At 36.0% G+C, this 18,609-nt stretch overlaps 1 protein-coding gene across 2 annotated transcripts in view; it reads left to right on the forward strand.

Annotated features, from left to right (window-relative positions):
• The window catches only part of CPSF160 (cleavage and polyadenylation specificity factor 160), a 284,561-nt gene that overhangs the window by 230,520 nt on the left and 35,432 nt on the right, over positions 1-18,609 (forward strand). For both annotated transcript variants that reach the window (XM_089809086.1, XM_089809085.1), the window contains exons 18-20: positions 11,971-12,051; positions 12,150-12,212; positions 12,359-12,436. In XM_089809086.1, coding sequence (XP_089665212.1) covers positions 11,971-12,051; positions 12,150-12,212; positions 12,359-12,436 — 222 coding nt within the window. The remainder of the gene's footprint in view (positions 1-11,970; positions 12,052-12,149; positions 12,213-12,358; positions 12,437-18,609) is intronic.

Here is an 18,609-nt window from a genome sequence, read left to right on the forward strand (position 1 = left end):
GTATCATCCTTTTCGGAATGAGTATTTGTCATTTATAGTACAGACAAATGTGCATTTAGTGTGCTTTGGGTCCCTAGTGCTAACATGGTTTGCATTGGTGTTTGGTTGGGTCTTGTTGAGTGGCTTCATCATTTTGTGGTTGGTGAAGTTGAATTTAGAATTGAGCAGTAGATGTTGGAGGATATTATTCTTGGCAGGCCTCATTTCAGCATTTGGGATCCTTTTAGTACATCTATATTTTAGAGTGGGGTCGCAAAGGAGTTTTGGGATGTGTACATATGGTTTTACTTTTGACACTCATGTGCATTATCTTTTTCAGTTACACAATTTAATTGCGCATGTGTTAGATGATATGTATGGCAACAAACTTAGCTCAATTTAGGGAAGCAAGCTTTGTCATCCTTTTGAGTGGCTTCTCTATGAGATAATCACTCCTATGACATCTACAGTCTGATTAATTTAAGTTTGGTAGGTTTTGTTGGTTGGATTGGTTATGATGCTACAGGAGCTAGTTGGTGGTCACAGGGACATTACATGATTCTACTCGGCTCATTGTCATCATGAGCATCTTTATGATATATGATATTTATACTTGAGCAATGAATTTTGAATCTTGCATCTTGAACTAAGCTAATTTGTTAAATGGTCATTGGTAATGGTTATGACGTTTGAACTTATGGTTTGTGAATCGCATTTCAATTTTCTCTATTCAACTATATTTGGTATGTTATATAATATATTGAAGTATTATTTCATAATTAGCATTTTCAATCATATATATATATACTATGCAACCCCCTCCCCCCCTCTGCACCCCCACCGTCCCTCTGTCGTCCCCAAATTGAGGCCCTTTTTTTTCCTGCACCCGAAGCTCGTCCCAACATCCCCCCACACCGCCACACCCCCTCGCTAGTGTAACACTGCTCTTAAGTGAAAAATGTCTTCATGAAGCCATGTGCTAGAAAAGTTATTTATTAAAAGAATCAAATGGAAGCTTCTAATTAATGATGTGTTGGTGAAGCCAAGTGGATTATAAAAGGTGGTTTCATGAAGCAAATGATTGATCCAATTGTTTATTTTCTTTTGTTGCTTGTGAGGAGTTTTCAGAGGTTGATTTATATGCCCTTGCTGAAGTGTAATTGTTTGAAGCTGATTGTGCTTTGCATAGCTTAGGTATTGTGGTTAAGTGTGAGAATTATTCTAGTTGGATTATCTTCCATGTTTGTATTTTCTATTTCTTTGGAAGAAGACTTTGGTGCTGAGGGTTTGTGTGTAGCTGGGAATTCTGGAAGAATTATTGATTGGTGTTTAGATTTGTTATTGAAATATAACAAATTGAAAGGATACTTCTCTATTGTTTCTCTGTATTTGAGAAGCTAATTACTTTTGAAGGAAGTTGATTGATTGGGAGAAAGTTTAGTGACTGTTGGAGGAGGATTAAGTCATCACTGGAAGGGGTCATTTATTTAATTAGCTATAAGCCTAAGTCAAGTATTAAATATCAAAGTGCAATGAGTTATATTTAAAAGTCGGAGTCTCTTAAGTGAAAAGCATCTAAATGAAGCCATGTGTTAGAAAAGTTAATTATTAAAAGAATCTAATGGAAGCTTCTAATTAACGAGCTATTTATTAAAAGAATCTAACGGAAGCTTCTAATTAATAGTGTGTTGGTGAAGCCAAGTGGATTATAAAAGGTGGCTTCATGAAGCAAATTAATCATCTAATTGTTTATTTTCTTTTGTTGCTTGTGAAGAGTTTTCTGAGGTTGATTTCTATGCCCTTGCTGGATATAAAAGTTTGAAGCTTATTGTGCTTTCCACAATTGAGGTGTTGCGGGTAAGTTTGAGAATTATTCTAGTTGAATTATGTTCCACGTTTGTGCTTTCTATTGCTTTGGAAGAAGACTTTGGTGCTGAGGGTTTGTGTGTAACTGGGAATTTTGAAAGAAATATTGATTGGTATTTAGATTTGTTATTGAAATATAACCAATTGAAAGTATACTTCTCTACTGTTTCTGTTTGTATCTAAGAAGCTAATTATTGTTGAAGGATGTCATGTCCCCTTATTTGCCTATCATCGACTCTCGTAGGCAAATGATTTTGGAGAGAGAGTCATCTTGTTGATCAGTTGGTCGTATATTGCTCTTGGAGAGTTGTAGATGAGCCTACATCCAGTCGAGTTGGGCCTACATGTTATAATTTTTAGTTGAGATTGCACTTTTATTTTATAAAGTTATTTTATAATAAAGTGCATTATAAGATTCTATAAAGGATGTTTCTAGAAGATTCTTAGTGACTTCTTAGAAAAGTTAATAAATTGAGGGCTGGGGCATCCATTTGCACAGGCGGATTTGAGGATTCTACTTCTATTCATATTGGAGCAATTTGTAGTCATTTGGTTTGCAAATTTTCATTAGATCTTTGGGAGCAAAAACTCCTTTAGATTTGCATAACTGAGGAAGTGAAATATCTTTTGAAGGGTTGCTCATTGGAGATGGTATTTAGCCATTTCATGGTGGATTAATCTGAGAATTGATTTTGAGGGTTTGAAACTGATTGCAAAAGGGTTTGGAATTCATCATCTCATTGGAGAATCAATTTGGCAAAATTTGGAGATTAGTCAATGCATTTTTCTGAGAAGTCCATGGCAGGGCCTGGACTCACATTTTCACTCATAACTTCACATTCCGTTGGTGTTTGAATTTATGCATTGGTGGGGTTATATATTAACCCTAGGCGTTTCAGAACATACCATTTTCGGCACCCAATACTAAGAAAACTATTTTATAGCAGGGTCGTACATGACAGTATAGTACCAGGGCCCGGGTCAGAAGTTTTGCTCATATCTCACAAACTATTCAGAGATTAATTTTATGCCTTTAGGAGATCATCTAACAACCCTAGGCATCCCTGTTTGGTATATTTTTGGCAATCATTACTTTGCATAAATTTCAGTACAGGTATCGTACTGTACGGCCTGTACCAGGGAGCTGTACAGCAGGGAACAGAGGTGCAGTTTGGGGTGCAAAACTGACATCAATATATCATGCATTTGCCAATAGACAGAGGCAGCGATTTCCAGGTTCTTGGTGTTTGATTTGGATGCTAAAAATAGTATAAAATTGCATATGTTCAGTCCTTGTCATAACAGTCTAGTATATGCCTTGAATCAGTCACTGTTATTCATCATTTTTAATTGGATTGTTCTAGTTAAAGAGTATTGTGAGAACTTGCCATTACCATAGTGCATTGTATTGAAATCTGAAATTGTCATAGTTGTAACAGTCCATTATACTCTCAGAATTCAGTCATTTGAATCAGTCCTTAACAGCATATTATAATCAGATTTTTCGAATATTGTAATTGGTACTGTTATTGTTAATTGTATTGCATATTGGTATTGTTATATCAATTATACCTTGTGGATTTGTTGCTCAACAACTATAACCTTGAAACACTACATTTCAAACAAATAATCAGTTGCATGCCAAGTGTTTGACGGATTGTCACAATTCAACATTGGGGGTTTTAGTGGCCTTTATAGTAAGGGTCTTTACAGTGGTATCAGAGCGGTGTTCTTGCCATCCTGTTGGGTAAGACATCTTTATGCAACTTTATTCCAGGTATTATATATGCAGAAGAGCAACACTTAAGGGTGAACAAGAATTCAGAGATATGGGTGAGAGATAGTCACAGAGTCCACCTAGAGTTCCCAGGAATGATGATGATGAGGCTAGAGAGTTTTTCAGAACAATGACGACAGGACAGCAAGAAATAGCCCAATCATTACGAGCATTGACTACCATGATGGAGAGAGTTGTTCAGCCCAGGGTTCAAGAACATGGTAGAGGCACACCAGATCATGATAATAGGAGTGTGGCAGGCTCATCGGGTGCTCCTAGGCACAGATCATGGACAATAGATAGGCCTATTCGTCCCACTTTCCTTAGGGAGGAGGCTCAGGAGATAGGAGAAGGTGATTTGCCGGATATTTTTAGGATGATCTGAGAGCTGCTACTGTAGAATGGCAGGCATTACCACCACATGTGCGTGAGTTACTGAACTTTGATCGCTATTTGAACCAGAGGAGATAACACATGAGGAGTAGTCGTTAGAACAGGAGGCCTAGAGGAGGTCATGATAGTGAGTTGCAGCGAGCTGTTGGCAAACTCACTTTACCATCTTTTGATGGCAGTGGTCAGATGACAGCACAGGCATGGATTCATAAGTTGGATACTTTCCTAGCATTGAGGCCTATGTCAGAGATAGATGCCATCAGATACGCCACCTTGCATTTGGAGGGCGCAACTCATGATTGGTGGTCACACGGTATGGTTACTTTGCAACACAATCAGGTGACATCTTACCAGGATTTTGTGGATAGATTGGTTGAGCATTTTGATAGGAAGGATCTGGAGATCTATTTCCGTGACCTTGCACAGTTGAGACAGACAGGCAGCTTGGAGGTTTATATTAGTGAGTTTCAGAGGTTGTCAGTTATGCTACAGGATGTGTCTGAGAGGCGGTTGGTTATCTTGTCCACAGAGGGATTGTTTGAACCCCTCAAGGGTCGGATTAAGGCATTTGATCCACTGACACTACAGGAGGCTATGAGAAAAGCACGAAGTATGGAGCTTACAGCACCTTCTAGCAGGCTCACTTCTAGGAGTACTTTTTCTTTCAGAGATAATAAGAGGTTTGATAAGAATAAAGGGAAGAATGTTGATACCAAGGGTAAATCCACTACACCCTTGGATGCAGAGGCACTGAACGACCTGCGCAGGAGGAAGCTATGCTTCTATTGCAAAGGCCCATATGATAGGGACCATGATTGTCCTTTGAGGCCAAAGGGAAAGGCCAACAGAGTTATGTGGGCATATTACGAGGGATCAGATTCTGACAGTACAACACATGAGGATGATCATAGTGATACAGAGCCTAAGGGAGAGACAGAGGTTTCAGAGCATAAGGAGGAACCTGAGTTACATTTACAGCAAGGACGTTTGTCTAGTATTCAGCAGGAGGGATCCTTTAGGTTACGTGGTGTTCTAGCAGGACAGAAGCTGATCACATTGGTTGATACAGGTGCTACGCACAACTTCATTGATGCACGATTGGTTGAGCGCCGTGGTATTAAGACAGAGGAGTTTGAGGGTCTCCGAGTACAGTTTGTTGATGGTTACACTCTTAAGTGTAACAGGATGGTTAGAGACATGCCTTTACGTTTGAATAATTATGAGTTCAAAGCAGATTACCATGTGGTCAATATGGGTGACTTGGATATCATTTTGGGTATGAAATGGTTGCAATTATTAGGTGAGGTCACTTTTAGACTTAAGGACATGGAGATCAAATTTGAGGTAGATGGGAAACATCATGTGTTGAGAGCTATTAGGAATAGTGACATCCGAACCATTTCTTTCAAGCGCTTGGAGAGATTGGCGAGACATAATGATATTGGATGGGCAGCCTTGTGTACTCTCATGCCCACACAGGAGGGACAACAAAAGGCAGAATATCACCCAGACATTCAGATATTGAGAGAGAAGTATGATAGGGTATTTAGCGATATTCCACTTGGTACACCACCTGATAGAGGGATTGAGCACATCATTGAGTTAGAGGAGGGTGCTAAACTAGTGATGATTACTCCATACAGGCATCCTAAGAGGCTCAAGGATGAAATAGAGAAAACCATCAAGGAGCTTCTTGCAATGGGGCACATTAGACCTAGCAAGTCTCCTTTTGCTTCTTCGGTAGTCCTGGTAAAGAAGGATGGTTCACTGCAGATGTGCATTGATTACAGGGTGCTGAATAAGAAGACCATTAAGAATGGATATCCCATTCCGCGGATTGATGAGTTGATAGATGAGCTACATGGGGCATGGTACTTTAGTAAGATTGATTTGAGATCCGGTTACCACCAGATTAGAGTCAGAGAGCAGGACATAGAGAAGACTGCATTCAGATGTCATTGTGGGCACTTTGAGTTTGTGATCATGCCGTTCGGGTTGACCAATGCACCAACTACTTTTCAGTCCACCATGAATAAGGTCTTCCATCATTAGTTGAGGAAGTTTGTGTTGGTTTTCTTTGATGATATCTTGGCATACAGTCGGACATGGCATGAGCATATGGAGTACTTGGAGACAGTATTGAGTACTTTGCAGGCAAAGTCCTTGCATGCCAAGGAGTCCAAATGTGATCTGGGTATGACCGAGTTATTATACTTGGGACATATACCATGCTTGAGGGGCCTGCTACAATCCATAAAGAGCTTTTACCAATCTGAGAACCTGATGCTCTTTACCAACAACCTTGAAGCCAGGAGGCTGTGTCATGTAGACCTCTTCATGGAGATCACCATTCAGGAAAGCACTCTTGACGTCCATTTGATGGACCTCCAGCCAAACTGTGGTACCATGGCTAGGACTAATCTGATGGTACTCATGTTTGCAATAGGGGAAAATGTTTCCTTATAATCAATGCCCTGATGCTGAGAAAAGCCCTTCCTAACTAAACAAGCTTTGTACTTATCCAAAGTACCATCCGATTTGTATTTGATTTTGTAAACCCATTTGCAGCCAATGAGTTTCTTCCTTGGTGGAAGATTAGAAAGGATGCAGGTGTTATTCTTCATTAGGCTCTGGTGTTCAGATGTCATGGCCTGTTACCACTCTGGAATTCCTTTAGCCTCAAAATATGTTGGAGGTTCAAACACATTGTGAATGTTGGCCATAAGATCCTTATCACGAAGATTAACAAATGTCTTAGCCCACCACTTAGGTCGGAGAGGAGAACGACCAACATTAGTATTTGGAAATGCTTGGTGATCAGGTTCCTCATCAGAAGAATTTGGATCAAACTCAAGCGAAGCATCTACAAATCAACGTATACAAGGATCACTGGTATAACTAGAGCTATAGGAGCTACTGGAGCCATCCCATTAGGTGGACCTAATGGAAGCGTAACTTTCAAATCATGAGCCTAACGACTATAGATAAGACGAGATGTCACATTTTCGATCAAGCTATAGGCTTTGTGAAGACTACTGTATCCAACAAGCATGAGTTTCTGACTCTTGGCATCCAACTCGGTGCATGATGCATCAGGGATCCAAACAAAAGCAAGGGAGCCAAAAACCTTTAGTGACTGATATTGGGCTTGCAACCTGACCAGGCCTCTTCGGGAGTTTTACCTTTGACCACCACTATGGATGACTGGTTCAAGAGATAAATTGCAGTGTAGACTGCTTCTGCCCAAAACTTCTTCAGAAGATGTCTGTGTTCGAGCATGGATTGAGCCATCTTGGTGATTGTTATATTTCGTTGTTCAACTAGATGTTTTGTTGTGGTGTGTGGGGTGTGGATTGGTGTTTGATGCCATGAGTATCCAAGAAGCTAGAGAAATCATTACAACAATATTCCCCCCCATTGTCTGATCTAAGAGTAATAATAGATTTCCCAAACTCTTTTTCAACTAAAGGTTTAAACTTGTGGAATATAAGAAATGTATTTGATTTCTTTTTAAGGAAATACACCCACATTTTTCTATTGAAATCATCAACAAACATCAAAAAATATCTAGACCCAAGAATAAAAAGATTGGCCATAGGGCCCTAGATATCGGCACGAACATGCTGAAGTACCTAAGAAGCTTGCCATGAATTGCCACTTTTGAAAGGTGTACGATGTTGCTTCCCAGCTTGGCATGCATCACAAACTCCAAGCTATTGAGGCTGAATCTCTGGCAATCCAAGGACAAACTCATCCCGAGCAAGCTGAGAGAGATAAAGTACATTTAAGTGCCCATATTGTTGATGCCAAAGTGTGCTAACAGAAGACCACTGAGCAACCATAGCTAAGTCCTGAGAATCACCAGAATCAGTAAGTCAGAAAAGACCATGATCCTCAAGACCTACTGCAACAGTAGACTGAGTCGCCCGATCAGTGATGGTACACTGATGTGAATTGAACATGACATCCAAGTGTGGAGAATGTCACAGTAATTGACTAACTGAGAGTAGCTTTAGTTCCATCCCTGGAACATAGTACACATTGAGGAAAATGAGATTCCTCCCAGTAGACTGAATCTAAGAGATTCTCTACAAATATCGTTGGGTTTCAATTCAGAATCGGGACATCCAATCAAGAATGTCATCTAATCTTTAAGTTCTCTTAAAAGAAACTCAACATTTTAATGAATGCCCTCTACCAAGTTCTTACTTGATCTCTTTGAGAATTATAAGGTTCTCATCTCAATCCTTGATCTTGATAATTTTATCTACCTTAGTTTTTCATTTTATAATCCTTCATAGAATATATATTGCTTCAATTCTCAACATTAGTTTAGTTTCTTTACTTTCTCTACTCTGATGTAGTTGAACTCTCTTAGACAAAATAATTTTTTAATCCTCCCATATTTTATTTATCATCTGTGTCCTTTTCAAAGTGTTGAAAAAAACCTAAGTGACAACCATAAAAGCTCGGATTTGCAGAAAAATGGAGTTCTTGAGGCCAGGAATATGCGATTTGAGGGTGCAAATAAAACGACTTTGTAAAACAGGAGCAAAAAATATCATACGCAAGTTGCAGATTAAGCAACGAAAATGCAAGACGAGGATCACAATTCTTTGCAGAGGGAAAGCACAATTTGTACCAGTAGGAACCCTAGACGATTTTCTCAAGAACAATAACCCTATGGGTTGTAGAGAGAATCTCTGAAATAATTTTAAAAAATTTAAATAAGTAATTTCGAAAGAAATTATAAATTTGTCAATTTTTTTTCAAGTATTGGCTCTGAAACCATATTACAAAGTAATTGGTAAAATACTTGCATAGTATTAACAGAGACTAAGAGGTCATTATATACAAAAGAATGGAACGATGTTTCCTTAGGAAACGATCGTAAAGAATAGAAACATTCTATTCTAGCTGAAAGAAAGCTAAAAACGCTACAGCTAACTAAATATTAGAAACATTCTAATATTTACAATAGGTTACAAATAGATTACCATTAACTAATAATAGAGGATTATCTATTATCGTAATAATATCATAGCTGTGAATTCAATAGGTTCCTTTATATTCTATTCAAATTTAGATCAAATTCATTATAGCTGATATCATTATTTCCATTTATAAAATTTGCAGCAGTTTAAGTTGTTACTGTTATAAGCTATTTGGCAAAAACTGATGGTCTATCTTGTATTGTGTGTGCTGGAATTAATTGTTGCTATATTTACATCACTGCTGTTCCTTTCCTATATATATAGACACACACACACACACATATATATATATACATATTTATAAATATACCATAGTTCCAAGACACAGACTTGGGTTTGACTTGGCAAGGGTAACTCAATTCGTGAATCGTCTCGGACTCGGCTGTAACTTGGCAAACCAACAAAACCCTTGAAATTTGGAGATATTTTAGGACTTAAAGAACATTCCATGCACCCATTATTGAATAAAACTTAAAGACACTATAACATTATGAAATAGAAGGTAATTTGTTCACATACATAAACATACATTGATTATGTAAGTACCAATCCAAATATATATCTTTTTCAATTTGCATTGAAGTGGACTTTTGCAGTGTCTCAAATTTGGTAACTATTTACTGGGATCTAGTTGTGTAGTTTACAGTCTTTTTCAACTCATATTTGATAGTTTAGATTCATAATTCATTCAACTAATAAGAATCCATGATATTCAATTTGTAAATGAATGGTCTCAAAATCACCGCCTCAAAATTTTTTTTATAATATTGGGTGTTAGCCACTTCCTTTCCTGTGCCAAATGGCCTATAGAAGAAAAGGTACATTTAAAGCAATTTCCTAATGTTTCCTATTCTCTTTTCCATCATTGTCTATTGTTGTTAGTCTTTCTGAAGTTGGCCAGATGAGATGATTGAAATATCAAGTAGGAAAGTGCATTAATGTCCTATTTCATTCATATTGTTCAGATTTGAACTTTCATTGATGAGGGCTGCAGTACTGTTTCACAAGTAATGGTAGGTCCATTTCAGTGCTCATCTGCTTCTGTAATGTCCTGTAGTATGGAGGATCAAAACTGTACGGATATAATTTGCTAGAGGTCCTCACAAATGTCTTAACAGAAGCCATACGGTATGAATCTCCCTATGTTACAGCTGTATGGTATACAGTGCAAGGAGGGGGCCGTACGTTATTTAGAGCTTGGTTGTACGGTGGATAATGGAGACCGTATGGTGAACAATGGAGACTGTACAGTATGGATGGATGCAGACCGTACGATGTGGTGAGGGATAACTGGTCGGCCGTATGGATAGGGAAGGGAAGCCATATTATATGCAAAAGGTAGGCTGTACGGTGTTGGGGAAAAGACCGTAGGTGTTGTGTGAAGCCTGTACGGTGGGAAGAGTGAACTGGTGGGCCGTACGGTGCAGAGACAATCACACGGAGTCTAACACGGAGTTAGGTGAAAGCTATGGTGAAGGCAATGGCGGTGAATGAAATATGAAGGAAGGTGTACAAAGAATGTTAGGATTGATAATTACTTACAGCTTGCCAAATGAGATATACAGCAATCATTGAACATGCACAAAACATCCCACTCAGTATCAAGTCTATGATATAGTTGCAAATAACAGTTGCGCTCCGATTTGCCAAATCCAAGCCAAACAATACAGATGGAATAGGGTGAGAGTTGAATCCCACCAAAATTGGATAAATCAAATAGGGAACGTCTTTCAGTTCCGAAATGGCGAACAACAGAGAATCCCAACGGGAATTCGCAATACAAAGAAATAATTCAAATTGCATGCCTAAAGACTACCTACAAGCGGTGCTTAAATACCTGTCGGGGAAAACTTTCCAAGGGTGTACAAAGATAGCCTACGGTGACACAAACTATGGAAAAAAACAAAAATAGGTCTGAGATATATCAAATCAATCGGCCCAATAACAAGGTTTAATTAATTACATTTATTTTATAATGGGGATATTACAGCTTTCTGATATAAAGGTTCAGATTTTGGCATAGGAAAACTCCAAAAAATGCAACAACATTGAAGGTTCATTTGACTAAGGCATGGTAGCTCAATCTGAAAATGATCTTAGTTAGGCACCTTCTAAGATTTCCTTGCATTTACAATATATGATAATTATCAATATTTGAGTTTAGAATCTTTGTAGTCTATTTCAAGTTTTTGTTTAATTTTTAAGACTTATTTGATTTTCTAAACTTATTTTATTTCATGGATGTACAATATGCGTGGTTACAAGTACACTTGGGATTTATTGTGTGCAAATGCTCCAAGAAACATGACTGTTTCATGTAAAAGCAAATGGATGGTGTAGTGTCTCTGCACCGTTCTAGTAATTTAATGACATATCAAGTTCTAGTGTTTCTGACTTAAACTAGATTGACCTTAATGCCATACCAAGTTCTTTATCTGAGATATCAGATGAGGCATTCAATTTTTAGAGATAAGGATCTCAACTTTCTAGATTTGCATAGAGGCTTGATGTTTTTTGCATTTTCATCTGTGATTTACATTTTTGTCTTGACTATTGAAGAGTATTTTTCAATCTTGTCACATGAATTTGCAAATTTTTTGTAGTTAGTTTCTATCAATGCTATGCATCATCCTAGAACATTTAGATGCTAATACAGATTCAATACTGTCACAAATTACTTACAATTTTGAATAATTGAATGTTTTAAACTGGATCCTTTATCTTTGTAGCTTAATAGAAAGTTGTTTATGCATTATATCAAATTTTCAACATGCATTGCAAGAATATTTCATTAAATGAGTGTTCTTATTTTATTTTAAATTGAACTTATTATTTCGGTGTTGTACATGTTTAAATTTTATAGTTATTATTATTTTAGATTAAGGTTATTTTCTTCAAGTGAGCTCTAGGTGATTTTTTTCTCTTGGTAATCATGCATGTACATCTTATGGGTCACTGCAGCTTTGTCATGGCACTATTGTTGCATTTGCTCCTCTTCATAACATAAATTGCAACCGTGGGCTTATATATGTTACAGCACAGGTAAGACTCTCCTTTGAAGATTACAGTTTTAACTATGTTGTTGGATATAGCTATGCACTTTAACAGATTTGACCATAGCAAATGCTCATTCCTTTCAGGGGTTTCTTAAAATATGTCAGCTTCCATCCCTCAACTATGACAACTACTGGGCAGTTAAAAAGGTATGATCGATATGGAGCATTGCCATTTACCCTGTTGTAAAAATTTCATGAAGATTTGATCTCTTACATTTCTCTTGCTTCTTTAGAGATATCATCTCTCTAATATGAAAAGAATGCTCTACTTGATTGTTGTGGGTTTGTTGCAGATTCCTTTGAGGGGTACTCCCCATCAGATAACTTATTTTCCAGACAACAATCTTTACGCCTTAATAATCTCTTTTCCTGTAAGTGCTGAATCTTTAATGCGATTATTTGTTTTTGGGAGTGGAATCAACAAAATTGGCATTTGCTTTATGATTACCTACTAAACTCCATGTGAAAACTCCTAAGCACTTCACATTATTTATATTTTCAATGTTTCATATTATGTTTTTTGCAGGTTTATTGTATAAGTAACCAGATTAATTATGCTTTAAATGTTTTCAGTAACTGTAATTCATAGTTGTCCATAAGGTTGTTGGTGGCATGAATGGGTTCATTCAATCATCTAAATAAATAATCACCTATGGTAGGGTTGAGTTATGTGCATCAAGATTGGTGTCTTGTAGCATCATTTAGGTAGATGTACTTAGATATCTATACTTTTGATGAGTAAATAACTGTCAATTTTCTGTTCGGACTTTTTAAATCTGTCAATTCTCTTGTAAATCTCTTATTGCCTTTGTAGCTACACCTCTCGGCATAATTCTGTGTATTTTCATAAGAAGGATAACTTAAATACTGGAATGGCCAATACAAGAGTTTATACTTTTGGAAAGATTGAGTTGCTTTTCTCAGATGAATTCATGTAATGTGTTTTTTATTTATTTGTAATTCTTTAGTGTCCTCATTTTTGTACCTTTTTAAGCATCAATTATTTTCAGAGGTTAGTCTATTATTAGTGGTCCTTGTAGGCTAAGGTGGTGATTAGGGGGCCTTTTGAAGCCAATTAAGGGTTATTTAGTTGCGGACCATTCAGGCATTTAATTTTGTACTCTCCATCTCAATGCATTCTGTTATTTGTGGTCTATTAGGCTTCGTTTATACACAGTTTCTAGCAAGTTACTTGGACATTTCGGTCCATACTATTTATGGTGCTATTATCTGATGGTTATAGGGCACCATGGTTATACCCTAAAACTTGTTAGGATCAATTGTTTGTTTGATATTTAACATTTAATGGAGTTTATTGATTTAATTTAATTAATTAAAGCATAGTCTACAATTGACTTGGATATAATTAATAAAACTAAATCTTTTTATGATTACATTCGATGTAAGGGGTCAAGTGTGCACTTAATATATTAGGTCATAAAGAATTTAATCATTATGCCAAATTGGGTGCCAACATATAGAGGTATAAGGGTATTAAAGTGAATTTATATTAATGAAGAAATTATGAGGGGGTCACTTTATTATTAATTCCCATATGCAAGTTAAATATCAAATTATAAAAGTGAGAAATTTATATAGGGTTTTTAGAAATTTCGTGAAAGGATTATAAAGAGGGGTTGGAGGAAGTCATTTGATATACTTGGTTGATTATATTTTTATCCTTAATAAGTTTTGGAGCATAACTTTCAAGACAAGAACCCTCCTAAGGACATAGTCATCATCCAAGTTACTAATGACAAGGATTCTCCTGCTGATAGTCAAGCTGGCCCTAGCAAGAGAACCAGAGATAGCACTAGGCGCAAGGTGTCTATTTTTGCCACGGAGGTCAGAGAGATTAAGAAAAGCAGTAGATGATATGAATAAGCTCAAACAAGAGGCTGTTGAGCTTCTGAAGTGTCTAGGTTAGTTGTTAGTTGGTGTGCCCTTCTCTTTTCTCTTTTTGTTTCTAGTGTTGTGTTTTCCTCTGGGCTTGGACTTTTGTTGTTGTCTCTCTTTTTGGCTGGCTTTTGTTTGTTTCTGGCCTGTTCTTCTTACTATGCTTTAATGTTATGCATCTTTAGCTATATTTTGTAAAATGGTTTCATAGTCCCTTCAAAACCTATTTTCATGTAATCAAAAACTTTCAATACAAGAGATTGGAGGACGAAAACCTTTGGACTTTCTTTGTGGTTTCGACAAAAATTTAAATCCATCCTTGGTGTGGATTCATCATTGTGCTCATTATTGGATTGCTGAAAGTTTCAACAAGAAATCTCTTTGGAGGGTTTGACAAGAACTGAAGATAAGATAAGATAAGATAATAGTATTAATGTTCACAAAAAACCAACATGGTTTATGGGACTGAGCATACAAGCAGAAGAGCTGGCCAGAGCAGAAGCGCCAAACGGTGACTGAGAAGAAACAAAAGCAAGAGACAAAGCAAGAAAGAAGACAAGGTAAGAACTAAGAGTCTTTCCTTGCAACAAAGAAATCAGTAATCGAGGGGTAAACCCGTGTATGATCCATAGTCTTAGAATGCCGTGTAGAACCATTGTAGGACGGTTACTGCTTGGAGAGACTAGTGCAGAGTCTGACTGATCTGGAATGAGAAGTACTGGAAGGCCTTTTCAAACCCCTTGGAGTTTGAAGGTCAACACTTTATATCAGATCTTCAAATAATATTTGCTGCTATCAATCATTTTGGTTGCCATATGAGACAACCATACCTTCTTTTGAATATTAGGTTTCTTTCTTCGTTGCCCTATTTACTTTGGCAAAAGTTGAGTCTGAGACCCATTTCTTATTTCATTGCCCTATTTACTATGAGATCAGAGGGAGATTTTATTGTCTTTTTAGGGATTGTTTCTCTCTTTTTGAGTTCTTTAGCTATGATTATCAGAGGTGTCTTGCACTTTATTTTCGGGAGGCCACCCAACTTCGTCAGCATGCTCTTCAATTAGCTATGTCTCAAATCCACACCTCTGACCAACTCATTACCACCTTTTACTCCCCTTGTCTCCGTCACGGGGTGTTAGAAGGCTTTCTAGCGCTACTCCTTCTAGATCAGTCAGGCATTGTACTAGTTTTTTCAGGCAGCGACACTCCTCCAATGGGCCTCAGTGTAGTTCTAAGACTTTGAATCGTCCACAATTATATTCTTCTATTTCTGACTACTTTGTACAAAGGAAGTCCTTACCTTGTATTTCTTGTTCTTCTATCTTGTTTTGGTTTCTTTTTTGACACCGTTTTGGTGTGGCTAGTGTGGTCGGCTCTTCTGTTTGTATGCTCAGTCCCATAAACCTTTCTGATTTTTTGTTGGACATTAATATTATTATCTTATCTTATCTTATCTTCCAAGTATCTGTGTATCCATTTTGATTTCTAATAATATTTAAATCATAGACATTAGTTTGCTGTTGTAATTGAATCAGACCTGTATTAGGTCTGATCTATGAATAAAGTAAACTTTTATTGAGAAACCTGGTGTATATATTTTCTGCATTTGGTCTTTGCATTTCTACATGTGCTTCATTGTTGGGCATTGAAAACAAAACAAGAAATCAACAATTAGACCTTGCATGCAAAGTGTTTGCCAAAATGTCAAACATCCAAAATTGGAGAAAACAAGTCAAGATTATCAAGGATTCTTACAATAGTACTAGAGCTTTGATTCTTTGAGTTTGAGGGTAGAAATCAATTTATTTCTAGCTGCATATACATCAATGGCTAGAATAAAGGATGGAAGAATGTTACTGTCTTTACTTCTTGCAACATTCAAATGGTGTACATTCTAGGATAACTAGGGACTCTATGGTTTCATCTCCATCAACAAGTACAAGTAAGAGGCCTCGTGCCAAGGCAACCAATGATGCAAATATAAGCAACTAGGTATTGAACTCTTTTGTAATGACCCCTAATAGGGTTTGTCTTAATTTTTCTCCAAAATTCTTAATTAGGGTTTAGATTACATTTGTTTCATACTAAGAGAATCCTAAATATCTATCATTACTATAATTAGAAACACTAATTGACTAATAATACATAATTAAGCCTTAATTGTTCATTGCTATCCTAACCACCAACCCTAAGTTGGATGGTAGAATTATTGTTGCTTGAGTACAAAACTAGTTTGTTTGAGGCTCCCTCATGTACAAAGCCCGTTGTGGGAATCTTTGCCTAAACATGACTGAATTAGTCCTTCCCCTGTGCAAATTGTCTATCCATTTGGTTGTGTTAATGAGTGATCAAAGAACTAACTTAGTATATATATATATATGTTAGATGTAATGCTTCTAAATAAGCATCCAAGTTTGTCATACATCTAGCAATTAACATGTTAAGTCTCAATTCGTCCTAGGGATAGCGTGGATTTACTTGCCATTGTGCGCTTAACACTAGTACATTCTATGAGTTTACTCTACATCTCCCTACACAACACCAACTAACAACTCCCACGACTAGGGCAAGAGAATAACGAATAGGTTATACATATATCATACCTCTTGTATATATTTATATAATATATTAACATATATATGGTTATGATTTCATCATTATTAACATGTTTATAAACATGATCCCTTATTCTACACTTCTTAGTATTCACATATCACCTGAAAATTTATATATGAATTGGCCTTATTTCAAAAAATCACAACATTTCATTTTTGAAAAGCCACAGCCTTGCATAATCATATTCATTTTGAAAAGTCACAACCCTTCATAATTACAACTCTTTCAAAAAGTCACAACTTTTCACAATCATAATCCATTAAGAAAGTCACAATCCTTCATAATTACAACCTTTTCGAAGAGTGAACGATTTATAATTACGACACTTTTGAAGAGTCACATCCTTTCATCATTGGAACCCTTTGAAAAAGTCACTTGTTTTATTCTTATCCATTTCTTCTCCTATTAATCCTTCTTTAACTCCTATCTTTTTCTTTTCTCCCCTCCTCTTCTAAATGAACTCTCCTCCCTTTATATCTTAATTTGAAGGAGTCATCTCTTTATTACATATCTCTTAACTTTTCATTATATTTAGTTGATATGTATCATTCTTTATTATATTATATTATTTATTTATTTTGTATTTATTATCATTTATTATTAAATCCTATTTAGAAAGGTAACATATGTTCTATAATATTCTCTCTATTATTTACTTATGTTTATTAATTTTTTCATTCGTTATAATTTTATTAATATTTGGTTATTTTAAATCTTATACTAAATATTATTTGATAATTGATTATATATGTTTAATTATTATTTCTTATTTTTATATTCTAATATTAATTTTAATATATGATTTTATTATCATTATTTATTTAATACTATTGTATTATCTAATATTAATTAAACTTCATCTTAAAATGGGGACATGACATCTTCTTAAGGATATATGTGACCACCCTTCATTACACAATTAATGGATATACTAGATGAGGATGATTATGATTTAGTATCTACAAGTTAATATTGGCAGAAAATAAGGGAAGAAGAATCAAAAGATAGCAAAGAAAGTAATGGGCGAGAATAAGAGCTATGGGGGCAAGAACAAGGAAAGAAAAATGATCTATTTAAAGTTAATATGCAGCCTATAAATGATCAGGAGGAAATAAAAAACTCAACATCATGTAGGAATCATAAAGAGGTTGGATCAACCACGTGAGGCTGCTGGTTTCATGACACATAGACATGAGTCATGACTATGATTTTGATTTTTGTGGCAGCAATTATACTTGTGTGTGATGGATTTGGATGTTAAAGGTGAAGCATGTGCGATGGGTTCATGTCACAAACAATCACCTTTGGTAATCAGACTGTGGGAGATAAGCAAATTTATGGCAGAAAATTAGAGGAGAGTGGTGATAATGAGCACCATGAGAAGCCACATTGTTACATCCCAATTTTTGACCTAGCTTGAAATATAGCCGTTGAGGTTCACATGAAGTCAGTTGGTAGTTTAATTTGATATAATCTGGCGAATTGGTAAGATAGTTGGTCGTTATGATTTTCAAGTGAAAATGACATGTTAGATGATCATTAGTCTCAAATTCATGGAATTAAGATGAAAGGTTAACTGATATGATTATTTATAATTTATAATTTAATTACAGAGAAATTCCTTGCAAGGAGCATGTCGAAGGGGTGGAAGCATTGTCAGAAAAGAATTTGGCAGGGCATCACCATCACTGGCAAACGGGTAAAGGACCTAGCGATTTGAAACAGGATACATTAGTGGAATTGCATGAGTTATTTAAATAAAATAATTGAGTTAAAATATAAAATGTATCTTAAGGACTTTAATTTTTAAAAAGGTTTTTAATTTATCCTTCTTGATAAACGTATATTTTATAAAATCACCTCTGAAATCATTATAATTTAATAATCGATTAAGTAATGTTGATTGTACTTATAAGATTTTAAAAATGTTCAAATTTTAACAACATTTGAATTATTTTTTTTCGAGTTATATTCTTTTATGCCTTGTTTTTTAATCGATTGAATAATTGGAAATTAGAATCCATTATAATCT

The sequence above is a fragment of the Cupressus sempervirens genome, chromosome 11 (assembly GCF_028749045.1).
Source record: "Cupressus sempervirens isolate cs-2001-9-10 chromosome 11, ASM2874904v1, whole genome shotgun sequence".
Lineage (NCBI taxonomy): Eukaryota > Viridiplantae > Streptophyta > Pinopsida > Cupressales > Cupressaceae > Cupressus > Cupressus sempervirens.